The following is a 14,647-nucleotide window of genomic DNA, read 5'->3' as shown; positions in this document are numbered from 1 at the left end:
ATGGAGTCAAGGCAAGGGTCTTGCTCGGGGAACCACATTGGAGATCTGTCTGCTGTGGGATTCTACTGACATCCTCAAGCGATCTGGTGGGCGGTTTGAGGCGGATTGAGAAGGTAGAAGCCATTTATGCTTTTTGTTGGCTGACTATTTAGTTCATTTAAATATCTTTTGTCGCTGCCTTCAGACATGGGTTGTATGTGTCGAGGGCATGGGTCACAGGGCAAGCGCACACAGTTCCCAACGGACCAGGAACAGAAAACTAGGACAAGTCTACAGCTCTCTATAAGAAAAATCTGTTATGTTCAACATTTATTTTCAATAAATAAACATAAACTACACAACACGTGGACTGAACTGGAAATTCTGTTTAGCCTCCTCCACCTGGGCAGTGACGGCAATAACAGGAGCTGCATCTGTCCAGCAGGGGGCAGTCACGTGACTCCATCACAACTGGGCATGCGCGGAGCACGTGCCCTGACGCAGTGTACCAGGAAGTGATGCGGAGTCATCAGACTGGGAGAAAACAACAACAACGGCGGATCGATGTTTTCGTGAAGTAGACCGAGCCCGAGCATCTTTTCCCGGCGGAGGGCGAGCCTCGGCCTGCACCGGCGACCCCCCCAGCCCGCTGACACACCGGCGTTCGTCCCGGCGGAGGGAGGGAGGGACGGAGGGCAGAGATGTGGATCCAGCCGGAGGAGGTGCTGCTAGCCGGAGCTCTGTGGGTCTCCGAGCGGGCCAACCCGTTCTTCGTCCTTCAGAGGAGGAGGGGGCACGGCCGAGGAGGGGGGCTCTCCGGTGAGTCCCCGGGTCGGGTCGGGTCCGGTCCGGTTCGCTGTGTGACGCAGTGTTGTGTTATTTAGTGTGTAATGCAGGATGCCTCCTCCATTAGAACCACACGTCCCCCTCCACTGTCATCTGAAATGTGTCCACGGACAGACACAACAGTGGAGTGGCCGTCTCTCAGTCGGAAAGTTGAAGGTTCAATTCCCAACTCCTCTGTCTACATGTTGTAGTGTCCTTGAGCAAGACGCTGAACCCCAAATTGCCTCCAATGAATGGACTGAGCGCCCTACGTGGCAGCCGCCTCCACTGAACGGGTGAATGTTATTAACCGTGTAAAGCGCTTTGGGATTGCTCAAGCAGTGGAAAATTCCTCTTTCCATTTTGATTTAATCCAAAAATTCACACAATCCCAAAATGTTATTTCACAGGCTGCAGGAGGAGCAGCGGTGTGCATTCTTGCCCAGTGAGATCGTCTTGGGTTCAAATGTCAAAGGGCCTTTCTGTGTGCAGTTCATGTGTGTGCAGGTTTCCTCCCAGGCTGAATCCTGCCCTGGCCCATAGCTCACTGGGATTGGCTCCAGAAAACATGCACAGGTGTAGAGGATGGATGGATGGATGTTAGGGCTGATGCATAAACTATTGTCTTTTATATAAGTCATTCCATTAGTGGTAATGGAAACATAAAGTTTTGTGTCGTGGTTAACACCAGCGCCTCACAGCGAAGTCACCCACTATCCATTTCAAGGTGGCTTCTTTCAGTCTGCGTGTTCTCCCTTAGAAAGGCTGCAGGTTTTTGCTGAGTACTTCTTCCCACAGTCCGAAGGCATGCTTGTTAGATTAACTGCTGTTGTGTGCATGACACTGAAGTCATTAACGTCTTTTTTCTACACCACCTTTGCATGTATTCATGCACGCAGCGGAAGAACATGAGAACATGAACACTCGAGCCAAACTGGCTGAGCTGAAAACCACAAAATTCTCACTATGAGGTTCCACCAGTTTCCTTGTTCTGAAAAAAAAAAAAGTGTGAAAACACAGGGTGAATAGATACACCAAACCTCTGTCCAGTTTCCTTCAGTTGTATTCAAAAATGAGGATTAGAAGTATATTTGTTTATGGTGAAGTTGTTGGACGTTTCAGAGCAGTTAATGTCGAACGTCACACTGTAGGTACACTCGATGGAGAAGTATCAGGAGAACATTTGTTTTTGAGTTCACTGAAAACTGTTGTTGACAAAAACTCACAAGTGAAGATATATTAGATTAATGCAACAAAACAACCAACACGTTATTCTGCTTTGTTGGACTACAAACTAGATTCTGGGTCTATGTGGTCGAGGAGATGTGGAGATGAAGGCAAACTGTACATAGAAGTGGTCAGTCTGTGACTAACTAACAGACCAGCAAAGACGACACAAGTCATTACCCTTCTTCTGCTTTTAGCAGAAGTGAAACTCTTCTGTCTCTAACAAAAAGTGTCTGTAAGCGAAACGGCCCTTCGTGCCCTACGTGCCCTGTGTGCTTCTCACCTGTCTGTGTCTCTGTCCCTGACTCCCTGTCCAGGTCTCCTTGTGGGGACTCTGGATGTGGTTCTGGACTCCAGTGCTCGGGTGGCTCCGTACAGGATCCTGCTGCAGACTGCTGACTCTCAGATCTACTGGAACATCGCCTGTGGTGAGTCAGGAACACAGTCCGGACTGCATGACTTGTGATTTTCTCGACTGAGACCTCGTGTCATAAGTCCAGTCCACTAATTTTAACGATGTCATTGTGACACCATCGTAAAAACAAAGGGAAGACTTTGATCAAGCACTAAATGTAATTTCTGAAGTCACTGCATATGCCACTGGCGGCATACAGCCAGGGAAGGATTACAAACCAGTAAAACCTGCTTTAACCACAAACCCCTTTTTAGTACTAAGTGTGTGCTGCATAATACATTAAAGACACAGGAAAGCATCTCTCAGACCAAAAGAAAGCCTTACTGTCACTCCTTCGTTTGCAATCATGGTTTGTGTGTACGAGTCCAGCTGCAACAACACGAGGGGGATAAAGGCTTACCAGCTGATCGTATCCAGAGAAAAGTCCTGGTGGAAGGTACAGCCTGGTCACTTCTGCTTGTTTTCATGTAGTAATTAATTTTATCGTCTTTTGAGTTACCCCAACTTTCTCCCCTCACATCTTGATAAAAAAAACTTTTTGTTAATACAAACTTAAAACCAAAGAGCCAGTGATACTTCACTTTTGATATCCTTTCATGTTATATTGACTAGTTTGCAGATTTATGCATTGCTCATTGTTTATAGTCCAGTGTTGTCTTTTTAAGTCTTGTATATACAGTCTATTTTCATTTATTTAACAGTTTTGCTTCTTGGAGTGTGTTATCTTTTCCATTGAGAACTTGTCTCCCTGATCTTTAGCGACTGATCTTTGTCGATCTTTTGTTGATATTTTCTTAACCCAGGTTATTGTGATTACTGTCTTGCTTGCAACCAACAATACTTTTTACCAGATATTTGTCAAATCCTTTGTTGATTTTACAAAAATGCAGGACTAAGCAGCTCTTAAAGACTTCATATCCAAAAATACTGCTCTTAATTTCATCTATGACTTTTGACAGTGTGGGTTATTCCTGTAGTTTAACAGTGTTGTGACTCACGACTCTGCCTCGTCCTGCAGCCTCTCTTTTAGTCTCTGAATGGAGATTGTTCGGAGTGTTTCCACACACTTACGTTGACAGGTTCCTGCAATTTTCCTGCACCTGCTGTTTCATCTGACGTGTCACATGATAAGCGACTGGCTGACGCCGAGCCACGAGTGTCACTACACAACAATAAAGTTGATTAGTTGACAGGTCCCAGCAGACAGAGCCCTGTGATTGCTTGAATTTGTTTACGTCTTAACCGTCAGCCGTGTCTGGCAGGCTCGTCCAGGAAGGAGATCACAGAACACTGGGACTGGCTGGAGTCCAACCTGCTGCAGACCATCAGCATCTTCGATAATGATGAGGACATCACCACCTTCGTCAAAGGAAAGATCTCTGTACGTCAGCCGACTCCTCCCCGGCCAGACAATTTCCTGGCTGTCGTCCATGACGATGATGGATGCTGTCTCCTGCAGGGCATCATCGCCGAGGAGAACCGGCTGAAGCAGGACGAGGAGCAGGAGGAGGACAGCGGCAAGTTTCGGGAGGCAGAGCTGAAAATGAGGAAGCTGTTCGGGATGCCCAACGAGGAGAAGCTGGTGAATTATTACTCCTGCAGTTACTGGAAAGGCCGAGTGCCGCGGCAGGGCTGGCTCTACCTGTCCGTCAACCACCTGTGCTTCTACTCCTTTCTGCTCGGCAAGGAGGGTACGGACAGCCAACCACAGGCCAGACTTCCAGAGAAGAGTTCAATTTTACTGTGAATATTCATTATCCACCTGGTTTGTTTACGCCCTCTGACCTCAGTGACCTTGGTGGTGCCGTGGACCGAGGTCACCCAGCTGGAGAAGAACGCCACGCTGCTGTTCCCCGAGAGCGTCCGCGTCAGCACCCGGCACACGGAGCACTTCTTCTCCGTCTTCCTCAACATCAACGACACCTTCAAGCTGATGGAACAGCTGGCCAACATCGCCATGCGCCAGCTGCTCGACAACGAGGCGTTCCTGGCCGACCGCTCGCTGCCGAAGCCCTGCAAGACGCTGAAGAACGTGTCCGCGCTCAAACGGTCAGAGCCCGTCCGTCTAAAAGAGCCACCCGGTCCCGCCTTCCCTTTGGACGTGACCTGACCTCTGACCTTTCTTCCTCTGCAGGGATTTCGACGCTCGCGCGAAGAACGAGCGTTACCGAGCCATGTTCCGGCTGACGCAGGACGAGCGGCTGGACGGACACACGGACTGCACGCTGTGGACGCCGTTCGCTAAGATGCATGTGGTGGGACAGCTTTTCATCTCCAACAACTACATCTGCTTCAACAGCAGAGAGGAGGATCTGTGTCAGCTCATCATCCCCCTGAGAGAGGTAACACCTGGCGCTGTCTGTGAAGGTGGTGCTATTTGAACAGAGTCTTGTGAAGGGTTTCCATGTGTTGAGGCTGATTTTGCCTTCGAGAGTAAGTCCGTCTTCCAATTTCTTGCGATCCCGTGTTCCTCAGGTGTCCATCGTGGAGAAGGCGGACAGCAGCAGCGTCTTGCCGTGTCCCGTCTCCATCAGCACCAAGAACAAGATGAACTTCCTGTTCGCCAACCTCAAAGACCGAGACTTCCTGGTGCAGCGCATCTCCGACTTCCTGCAGCGGACACCTGACAGCTGGACGAGCGACGTCAGTCCTCTGGCTCTGATCGGTCATTCGGTCTGTAACTCCGAACCCTGTTTTTGTTTATTTTTCCTGATTCCTCCTCTGACCTACTCAAGTCCTCGTCATTTGTCTTTTCAGGCATCGTCCTCCGCTGGAGGTGCCGAGTCTTCCCAAAAGGAACGCCACTACCACCCAGGTCTGCCCACAGCCAGCCAGGGTCTCCTGCAGCTTTACCACCAGGACACTGCCGAGGACCTGGGGCCCAAAGCTGTAAGCTCAAGTCCAAGCACTAATGGAGTACTGTTAGAGTCTATGGAGTAATGTCAGAGGATCGATCGTTCCTCCCCCAGATGAAGGAGAAGATGAAGGAGGAGTCATGGAACATCCATTTCTCAGAGTTCGGTCGAGGGGTCTGCATGTACCGAACCTCCAGGACCAGAGACCTGGTCCTCAATGGGATCCCAGAACGTCTGCGAGGGGAACTCTGGCTGCTGTTCTCAGGTCGGTGCTCAGCCATCCATTCGTCTGTGCGGCATGGTGTGGCTGCTGTTTGATTGATCGCCTGCTGTATTTCACCATCAGGTGCACAGAACGAGATGGCGTCCCACCCCGGATACTATGGCGACCTGGTGGAGCAGGCCATGGGGCTGTGCTCGCTGGCTACAGAGGAGATCGAGCGTGACCTCCACCGCTCGATGCCCGAGCACCGAGCCTTTCAGAATGAAATGGGCATCGCCGCTCTGCGCCGCGTCCTCACCGCTTATGCTCACCGTAACCCGGGAATCGGATACTGCCAGGTCCGACAAACAACCGCGCTCATACTTGCTGTCGGACACGGCACTGCTGCCGAAACATTCAGGACTGAGCAGCCGTCTCGAAGTGACGCTCTGGCTGTGTTCTCCACCAGGCCATGAACATCGTCACCTCCGTCCTGCTGCTCTACTGCACCGAGGAGGAGGCCTTCTGGCTGCTGGTGGCGCTGTGTGAGCGCATGCTGCCCGACTACTACAACACTCGGGTCGTGGGTCAGTAACAAGACCAGATTCAGTCCCAAATCCATCATACACACCAAACAACCAAATATCTGCAGGCTCTGCACCGTCCTCACGTGGTTTTTGTGTTTGTGCAGGAGCTCTGGTGGATCAGGGGGTGTTTGAGGACCTGACTCGGGCCTTCCTCCCCCTGCTATACGAACACATGCAGGATCTGGGCGTCATCTCCACCATCAGCTTGTCGTGGTTCCTCACCCTGTTCCTCTCCGTGATGCCCTTCGACAGCGCCGTTTTACTGGTCGACTGTTTCTTCTACGAGGGCATCAAGGTCATCTTCCAGGTACCACCCGATCACCGGCCGCTTACTGTTTCATTCAGCGTTGAACTTGTGCTAAAACGCACGGAGTCAATCATCTTTCAATACCCTCACTACCTCTGGCCGCAGGTGGCGCTGGCTGTCCTCCATGACAACATGGATGCCTTGCTGTCATGCAACGATGAGGGGGAAGCCATGACAATCCTGGGCAGGTCAGAGTGATGAGCCGCTCTCAGACCAGGTCCTCATGAACTCCGTGTTCATCAATCAGCAGTGTGATGAGTACGTGTGTTTTCTGCAGGTACTTGGATAATGTTGTGAATAAACAGACGGTATCTCCGCCCATCCCTCACCTCCACGCCCTGCTGACGAGCGGAGATGAACCCCCGCCTGAAATCGACGTGTTCGACCTCATTAAGTCCTCCTACGAGGTGAGACACAGGAACATGTTACTGCTGGCGTTTCCCTGTGAGCGTGGCCGACGCCGAGTGACCGGAGGTTCTTCTTGTCTGAGCAGAGGTTCGGCAGCTTGCGCTCCGACGTCATTGAGCAGATGAGGTTCAAGCAGAGGTTAAAGGTCATCCAGTCCCTGGAGGACACAGCTAAGAGGAGTGTGGTGAGTGTAAGCTGTTCATGATAACATGCTGATGGGGAATAGACGGCGTTAACAGCAGCGTGTGTGTCATGTGCGCAGGTGAGGGCAATGATGACCGAGTCGGCGTTCAGCATCGAGGAGCTGGAGGAGCTGTACTGTCTCTTTAAGGTCGACACCAACAACGATTCAGTTCCTCCATCAGGCTGCAGGCCTCAGAGCTCCCGCTTCATGTCTCCTCTGTTTTCCGTGTTCAGTCCCAGCACATGACCAGCTGCTACTGGGGCTCCACCAGCTCGGCGGCCGAGCGCCACGACCCCAGCCTGCCGTACCTGGAGCAGTACCGGATCGACCCGCTCCAGTTTTCGCAGCTCTACGCAGCGCTCGCTCCCTGGACCTGCGGAGGCCACACCTCCACGCTGTCGGCACGCCTCTTCAGGCTACTGGACCAGAATCAGGACGGGCTGGTTAACTTCAAGGAGTTCATCACCGGGCTGAGTGAGTCTCGAAGCCGCGCCCAGAGAAATCCTCAGACCGCCTGTATTTTGATTGTGTGATTGTCTGTGTATGTTTGTGTGTGTGTGCAGGTGGGATGTATCATGGAGACATGACCGAGAAACTCAAGCTGCTGTACAAGCTTCACCTCCCGCCAGGTAAGCTGACACACCTGCTCAGCTGACCTCCAAACTCAGGCAAGAGTCTTCAACAGCAGGAAAAGATGACGGCGGTGATTTTTCTTTATTTTCTGCTGCAGCTTTGAGTCCAGAAGAGGCGGAGTCTGCTCTGGAGGCAGCACAGTTCTTCACTGAAGACGAGCCAAAAGGTAGACACACCGATAAGAAGACGCACACGTCCTGCTTTCAGCATGTTGTCGTTGTAATCTCACAGCCTGATCTGCATGAAGCACACTTTTATTAACACAGCTGAAGGTTTCACCCTCTTCCTTGTCTTCTTCTACTCCTCCTCCGTCCGCCTCCTCTTCTGCGTTTTCCTCAAGAATCTTCTTTTCCGTCTGATCGAGACACTTTGCGGCAGCAGGAAGTGACCTCAGGTTTGTGTCTTGACGCTGTCAGACTGTTCCTCTGGCCCCGCCCTCGTTATGAAATGTTGCTCGGACAAATGATCATTTTGATGACTTTGAACAATTCAGAAAGAAAACGTAGAGCTGATTTTTATCTGATTTTTGAAGTGAAGACTGTGATGATGATCTTGTTTAGGTGCAGCCGAGGAAGGGAAGGAAGGAGGAGAGAGCGAGGAGAAGAAAGGTAAAAGAGCTTCCTCCTCTTCCTCCGTTTAACACATCCGTAATAGCGTCAGAGTTTTAATGCCAACCTCCTCCTGCGTGCCGCTGCAGAGGTGAAGGACTACAGGTACTACCTGAGGATGTGGGCCAAAGAGAACGAGCCGAAAAAAGAGACGATCAAAGACCTGCCCAGGATGAACCAGGTGAGCGCACCGGCGAAGCCAGACCTGTCTGGCAGCGCGGCGTCCGTCCGCAAAGCTCTCTGAGGGGGGAGCATTCATAATTATGGATCAGATTATTAAATATGAAAATAGATTTTTAAAACAATAGCAGTATATTAGTGCTGTGATCCAGATTTTGGGCTTTGTTTATGGTCGTCATGTCAGACTGATCAGGAGCAGATGGCTGCTAATCCCTGTGGTTACCGATGTGGCACTGATCCAGAATTATTAGGAAAATCTGACCTGAATCCTGACTCTGACCTGTGACCTCGCCGTGTGTGTGCGTGCAGGAGCAGTTCATCGAGCTGTGTAAGACCCTGTACAACCTGTTCGGCGAGGAGCCTCTGGAGCAGGAGCTCTATCACTCCATCGCCACGGTGGCCAGCCTGCTGCTGCGCATCGGAGAGGTCGGCAAGAAGTTCACCAACGGCGGCAAGAAGACCGAGACCGCCGCACCGGCGCCCCCTCCCGCTCAGACCGCCTCCGTCAGCCCCCTGGGGGAAGACGAGCCGGCCGAGGGGGCGTCCGCCGAGGCTCAGATGTGCCGAGCTCTGGCCGACGCCCAACTGGAGCCGGGCGCTCCGCAGACGTCCGACGAGGAGATCAAGGACGACACGTCGGTCTCGTCGTACTCCATGGTGAGCTCGGGCTCGCTGCCCTGCGAGGACATCACCGACGAGGCCGTGCTGGTGGGCGGCAGCGAGCAGAGGCGGGGCAGCGTGCTGGACGTGGATTGGTCCATCACCTTCGAGCAGGTTCTGGCCTCGCTGCTGACCGAGCCGCCGCTCGTCGACTTCTTCGAGAGGAAGATGGACATCCAGGCCAAGATGGCGGCCTGCAAAGCTCAGCGGGCGGTGGAGCGCCAGACAAGCTCCACCTCCGACCACGAATTAACCCAGCATTCCACCTGATCACACGAGCACCGCCGCACAACCCCACCAATCACGTGTGTGTGTTACGATAACCGAGCTGGTGATGTGACGCTACAGTCAGATGAGGATCAGTCCATGACGCTGATTGGCTGATTGGTTCTGCAGAGGTATTGATCTGACATGACGGATGAACTCGGGTTTATCGACGCGCTCTTGTCAGACTGAAGTCCGTCTCAGGGTTTCACCCTTTCCTGTGACCTCTGTGGGACCAAACAGCCTCTTCAGTCTCCTCAAAAACACTCATTTATATAAACACATCAAAGGTTTCACCTTTCCAATACGTTTAATTTGATCATTAACGATTTAAAAAAATGAATAGATTTCATTCCTTTTTAACAATTAATTTTAGTAGGAGCAAAACACTATATATGGTCAGCTTATGTCAGGACGTTGAACTGTAATAAAAGCATTAAATCGACATCTTATACGTGAACAGAGAATCTGTTTTCATTGATTTGAAGGAAAACTTCAGAAATATAAATATGACTGAAATCAGCATATCCAGTGTTAAATGTTCCAGATATTTCCACTGTTTTACAATGTTTTACAAGCCTTATTTGGGTTTTTTTCTGATGCCTGTTTTTGAAGACATCCTCCCTGTTTATATGTTGTAACACTGGTGTCACGGTGTTTGTTTTAAAGCCCTTACATCCATCAGTTACTGTTCTAATAAATACTTCTTCTGTGGAGTTTTGTAGCTTTGTTGTAGAGAGTCGGGGTCACGTATTGGGAGATCATCAATGGCTGTTTTATTCAATTTAACCAGATTATTAGGGACACATTTTTATTTCACAGTGATCTAGAGAAGGGCGGAGAGGTTACAAGAGGACACAAACTTGAGAATGTTAAAACTCAATCCACAGAGTGTGTGTGTGTGTACAAGTCGCATTAATAAACAATTGTAAAATCAAAGAGTTTACATTACATAAATGCAACAGCAGGATCTGCTTCAGCTGTTGCATGTTTCTGCAGTAATTTGATGAGTGGCAAAGAAACTAAGGGGATTTTTATTGAAGTAACTGAAATGTCGATAATGACCGTCTTGTTGGTGTTTACAGTTTTCCCTCCACTTGTCACCTATGGCCTGTTAACTACAAGTAGAAAAAGAGTTGAAACTTTCAGCTATCCATTCCTCTCTTGCTGATCCAGGTCCCAGTTTGACTTCAGGAGGCTAACAGAGTCTCTACCTTGAAGATCTTCCAGTTCAGACTGGACTAGTTTCTAGAATCGGTAAATACTAGCAATTATTTGCTAATCATTAACCAGTCACAAAAAAAAAAAAAATCTATCACTTTCAATAAATCTAGCAGTTGACAGAGGATTGTACATTTCATTACAGCAACAGCAGTACTGATGTGACAGGAAGTGACCCGTGGTGACCTCCAGAGGTTGGGGGGCGGGGGGGCTTCAACTGAACTGATGAATCTGAGGCCACATGATGAAGTGAGACAAACGGGGACCACAGAGCACCTGAAACATCACAGTTAAAAAAAAAAAATCCAACACCTGAAACAATAACTACACAATAGGAAGACAAACATCACATGTCAAATTTCACCTGAACTCTACTTAGTTCCCAGGTTTACCGTCACCTGCATTAGTAATCCCCCTCACTGGGTTCACATGAACAGAAGCTGCAGAGTTTCCCAGGTTCAGCTGCAAAGACAAAAAAAAAACCTGCCTGATGTGAGCAGTAACAGGAAATTACAAACTGCTAACAAAGCTACACCACTTTCATTTGGTCACATGATGATGTGTTTGAAGATGTTAAGCAGGTCAGATGGAGATGTGAGACTCACCGGTCTGCCTCCTGCAGCTGCTGAGGTCAAACACGGTCTTCATGAACACACTCATGTCAGCAGCGTTCAGGCTGGACTCTTCACCCCGTTCATCTGGAAAGGTTTGAGGACGTTTGGTGGGATAAACACACATGGGGGCGTGGCAGGTGGAAGGTCAGGTGTGAGGATGTGAGAGTCTCACCTGAAGTCATCTGGAGCTGCAGCAGAACATCAGTGTTTTCACTGCGGACTTCATTCTGGGACAAAGTCATTGAAGACGTGTGAACAGTGGTGAACTCTGACCCTGCAGTCAGGGGCAGGCCCGTCTCACCTGAGAGTCAGCTGTGATCCTCCACAGGCTCAGACTGGGGTACAGGGTGGAGCGCTGACCCGGCTGTGGTGCTTCATCTGGGTGTAAACCCTGCTCACCGTACACACCCGTGGATGTGTGAGAGTCTTCGTAGGGTGGAGCGCTGGGACACCTGCAGCAGGATGAAGGCGTTTTGGAGGGGATTTCTCTTTGTTTGTTTTCAATGTGATCTTTGAGGAAACTCACCGGCAGCAGACGCAGGGCGTCAGCAGACAGTATCTGAAGGACTCGGCCCTCCACTCTCCAGGATCCTCCTCTTCCTCTCCACTCATGCCAGACAGCTCGTTCCCAGCAGCACTCACCGGGGCGGGCTCCCCCTCACACGCCTGGGGCTGGGTCGGGATTCTCGTTGGGTTTTTGCACCTCTGCAGAGCGGCCTCCACCAATAATCGAGACAAAGCTGAGGGAGGGGCGGGGGAGGAGCGCCTCTCCCCCAGCAGAGGGGAGCAGGGCAGGGAACCGGGCGGCTGCCCCCTCCTCCTCCTCCAGGCGGGGTGAGGAGACGAGGGGAGGGAGGCAGCGGCTCTGAGGTCTATCACCTCAGGGCGTCCTGCAGGATCGGGGCTCCACCTGTTGAGGAGAATCCTCTCACCGGTCGGCTGTTTGACCGGAGTCCAGCTCTGAGGGCCCTGCAGGAGATTCCTGAGGAGAAACACTCCAAGAATCAACCAAACGCACCGCAGAGGACTGCAGTCTGAGCTGGATAGTCTGAAGGTTCACTGCTCTCCACCTGTCTGCCTCACCTGAGCATGGCCAGTCTGGTGGTGACAAGCAGATCTGGATCGAAGTCCTTCACTACGAACTCACTTAATAAATCTCTGTCCAGATCGCTGCCAAAAAACAAGGTCAAAGGTCATGTTACATTTGTGCCACTGGAGGGCGCCATTGCCTGCAGTATTTTTACTTTGTAAAGTAACGTTAGAGAGAGAGATCATCTGCACAGCCAGCTGAGTGGGAGATTATTGATGAATCCTTCCACTTTGTGATCACAACAATTATTTTCCCTTCTCTCAGGGCCGTTTCTTCCTATAGGCCAACTAGGCGAATGCCTAGGGCCCCCAAGCCACCAGGGGGCCCCAAAGCTGCATGTTCAACCTCTTCTGAGGAAAATTAAAATGTCCTTTTTTTATCTGTAGCTAGCTCTTGTGTTTATTACACCTCTAATATGCTTAAAAATAGACGTTGGATATAAATAAAATAAACTGCAATGATTTGTGGCATTATTAGTGTGTTGGACCGCACTGTCACACAGCAAGTGACGTCACGTAGCGGCCGCCGACAGGTACGATGGGAATGATTGACAGCTCCCCGTCATTAGCGAGTGGATTAACAAAACAAACCATAATGGTATCAAAAAGAAAGCCCAGCGGCGCGGAAAAACGGAAAAAAAGAAGACTGAGGAAGAAAAACGTTCAAAGGATAAAGGTAAGTCAATTGCTGGTGATGTGGGCTGCAGAGGTCGAGGTGAAACTTGTTTTTTTTTTTTTTTTTTCTTTTTGCAAGTTTGTTTATTTGTTGCACTATCTGGTGTTGGATAAATGTTAGCTTGCTGTCTGCTATTATCTGTTCGTCACAAACTCAGCTTTAAGCTTTGTCTCATGAAAGCTGGCCTGTCTTGCCGGGAATGATTGGCTGACTCCGGACCGTGGAGCCGTTCATTCAGATTATAAGGAGGGAGGCATGTTGTTGTAGTAGTCTGCTCTGTGTGGAAGTTGTCTCTCACATATTTTACACTTTATTTTATGATTAGTTAGAATTAATTTACTAAATTTAGAGTGTATTGTATAGGACTCTAATTAAAACTGTGCCACTTTTTTGTTTTTAATTTAAAGAACTCTTTTAAAGGTCTGTTTTTTAATCGATCAATCAATCAACATTTATTTAATAGAGCCCTTTACAACACATACAGTGACCAAAGTGCGCTCCAAAATAATTAAAGTATATGAATAAAAATAAGTACATAATTTAAAACCAATAAAACAATATCAAACCAATAAAAACAAATACAAGTAATGTGTTCAATGAGTGTGATCTATAAATATTTTAGACTGTCATGGCAGTGGTTCATTTGTCTTAGTTTTATTAATTTAGTACAATTGGTAAACTAATGCAGAAAACTCTTAAAAGTGGCAACTTTGTAACTGGGTACAAACTTTAAAGGGACGCTGTACATCACAATGTTTAGTTTAAAGACAGATAATTTTAATTTTCTGCATTACTGCAACAACGCTGTAATAATAAAATAGAATATGTACTCAGGATCTATTTTTTGCTTGATAACCCCATGAGCTTTGTCATTGCAGGAGCAATTCTAAAATATTTTGGCGCTCCAGACATCGAGTCTGAGTGATCGTCTGAACATCCTGACCAGGAAGCCCCAGGGCCATCACGTGCTTCCAAACCTCCTTCTGTCCAGAAAGCTCCAGAACAATCACTCACTTCAGAACCTCTTTCTGCCCAGGAAGCATCAGCTGCACATTTAGATGGTCAGCTGTCTGTTTTTGATCCAGCTGACCTGCCAGTGGCCGTCAGTTTTCTCTGATTCATTCAGAACTGATAGGCAGAGGGCCATTTCAGATCAGTTCTGTTTTTACGTTTCCCAGAAAAGAAGATGGCAGAAAGCTAGGAAGCAGACATTTTGAACGCAATACACTGTGACTGTTACTGTGAATAGTGTGTTATTAGCTGTTGTGCGGAGTGTGAGACTGTCGTGTTAAGTATTATTTTAAGCGGTGGTTTGTTTTGATTGTTGAACTTTAAAATACATGTTGATTTGCTATGTTTTATTATTTAAAGTAAATGTTTTTTTCTTTTATAAATTCTCAATCTGTTTTATTTATTGACATATAGAGGATGATTTTCCTTGTATTATAGTCTTATCGGTTTAACTTGTCTGAGTGGCTCAACTATTAAGACGTTTGATTTTAACTGTAGCCTAGGCTTAGTAGACCATCTAAAGGGTTAGGAATCTCTTCATTACAGTCTGAAAAAATAGGGGCCCCCAAACAACATCTTGCCTAGGGCCCCCATGAAGCTAGAAACGGCCCTGCCTTCTCTTCTTAGTAAGAGATCGACACAGTTTATCTTTTTTCATTTCTTGCTGACATTTATTGCACAAAATTTGAAGACACGTTTCCC

The 14,647-nt window shown here is 48.8% G+C and overlaps 1 protein-coding gene across 4 annotated transcripts; it reads left to right on the top strand.

Moving 5' to 3' along the window:
• Positions 1–494: 494 nt before the first annotated feature.
• Positions 495–10,050, top strand: tbc1d9b (TBC1 domain family member 9b). Of its 4 annotated transcripts, XM_030106538.1 has the most exons (23): positions 495–798; positions 2,349–2,459; positions 3,709–3,827; positions 3,906–4,137; positions 4,237–4,495; positions 4,581–4,788; positions 4,922–5,119; positions 5,204–5,335; positions 5,416–5,566; positions 5,648–5,862; positions 5,973–6,090; positions 6,195–6,397; positions 6,503–6,585; positions 6,675–6,804; positions 6,891–6,989; positions 7,068–7,136; positions 7,223–7,463; positions 7,553–7,618; positions 7,720–7,788; positions 7,963–8,016; positions 8,183–8,230; positions 8,320–8,411; positions 8,720–10,050. In XM_030106538.1, the coding sequence occupies exons 1-23, from the start codon at positions 681–683 to the stop codon at positions 9,338–9,340; spliced, it is 3,636 nt and encodes a 1,211-aa protein (XP_029962398.1). In that variant the 5' UTR covers positions 495–680; the 3' UTR covers positions 9,341–10,050. The 4 variants fall into 4 exon arrangements, with proteins under 4 accessions (XP_029962398.1, XP_029962378.1, XP_029962383.1 ...); XM_030106518.1 differs by having other exon boundaries at positions 4,922–5,335; XM_030106523.1 differs by having other exon boundaries at positions 681–798; positions 4,922–5,335; positions 8,189–8,230.
• Positions 10,051–14,647: the final 4,597 nt, after the last annotated feature.

This window comes from Salarias fasciatus, chromosome 2 (assembly GCF_902148845.1).
Source record: "Salarias fasciatus chromosome 2, fSalaFa1.1, whole genome shotgun sequence".
Classification (NCBI taxonomy): domain Eukaryota; kingdom Metazoa; phylum Chordata; class Actinopteri; order Blenniiformes; family Blenniidae; genus Salarias; species Salarias fasciatus.
The sequence above is the reverse complement of the archived record's forward strand: the minus strand, read 5'-3'. Positions and strand labels throughout refer to the sequence as shown.

What these genes read in the sequence shown, in the direction of transcription:
- tbc1d9b (XM_030106518.1), top strand. Translation starts at nt 681, where the DNA reads ATGTGGATCCAGCCGGAGGAGGTGCTGCTAGCCGGAGCTCTGTGGGTC. An exon ending in TCATCATCCCCCTGAGAGAG is followed by an intron (nt 4,789 to 4,921) that starts GTAACACCTGGC and finishes CGTGTTCCTCAG; the next exon opens with GTGTCCATCGTGGAGAAGGC. An exon ending in ACCTGCCCAGGATGAACCAG is followed by an intron (nt 8,412 to 8,719) that starts GTGAGCGCACCG and finishes GTGTGCGTGCAG; the next exon opens with GAGCAGTTCATCGAGCTGTG.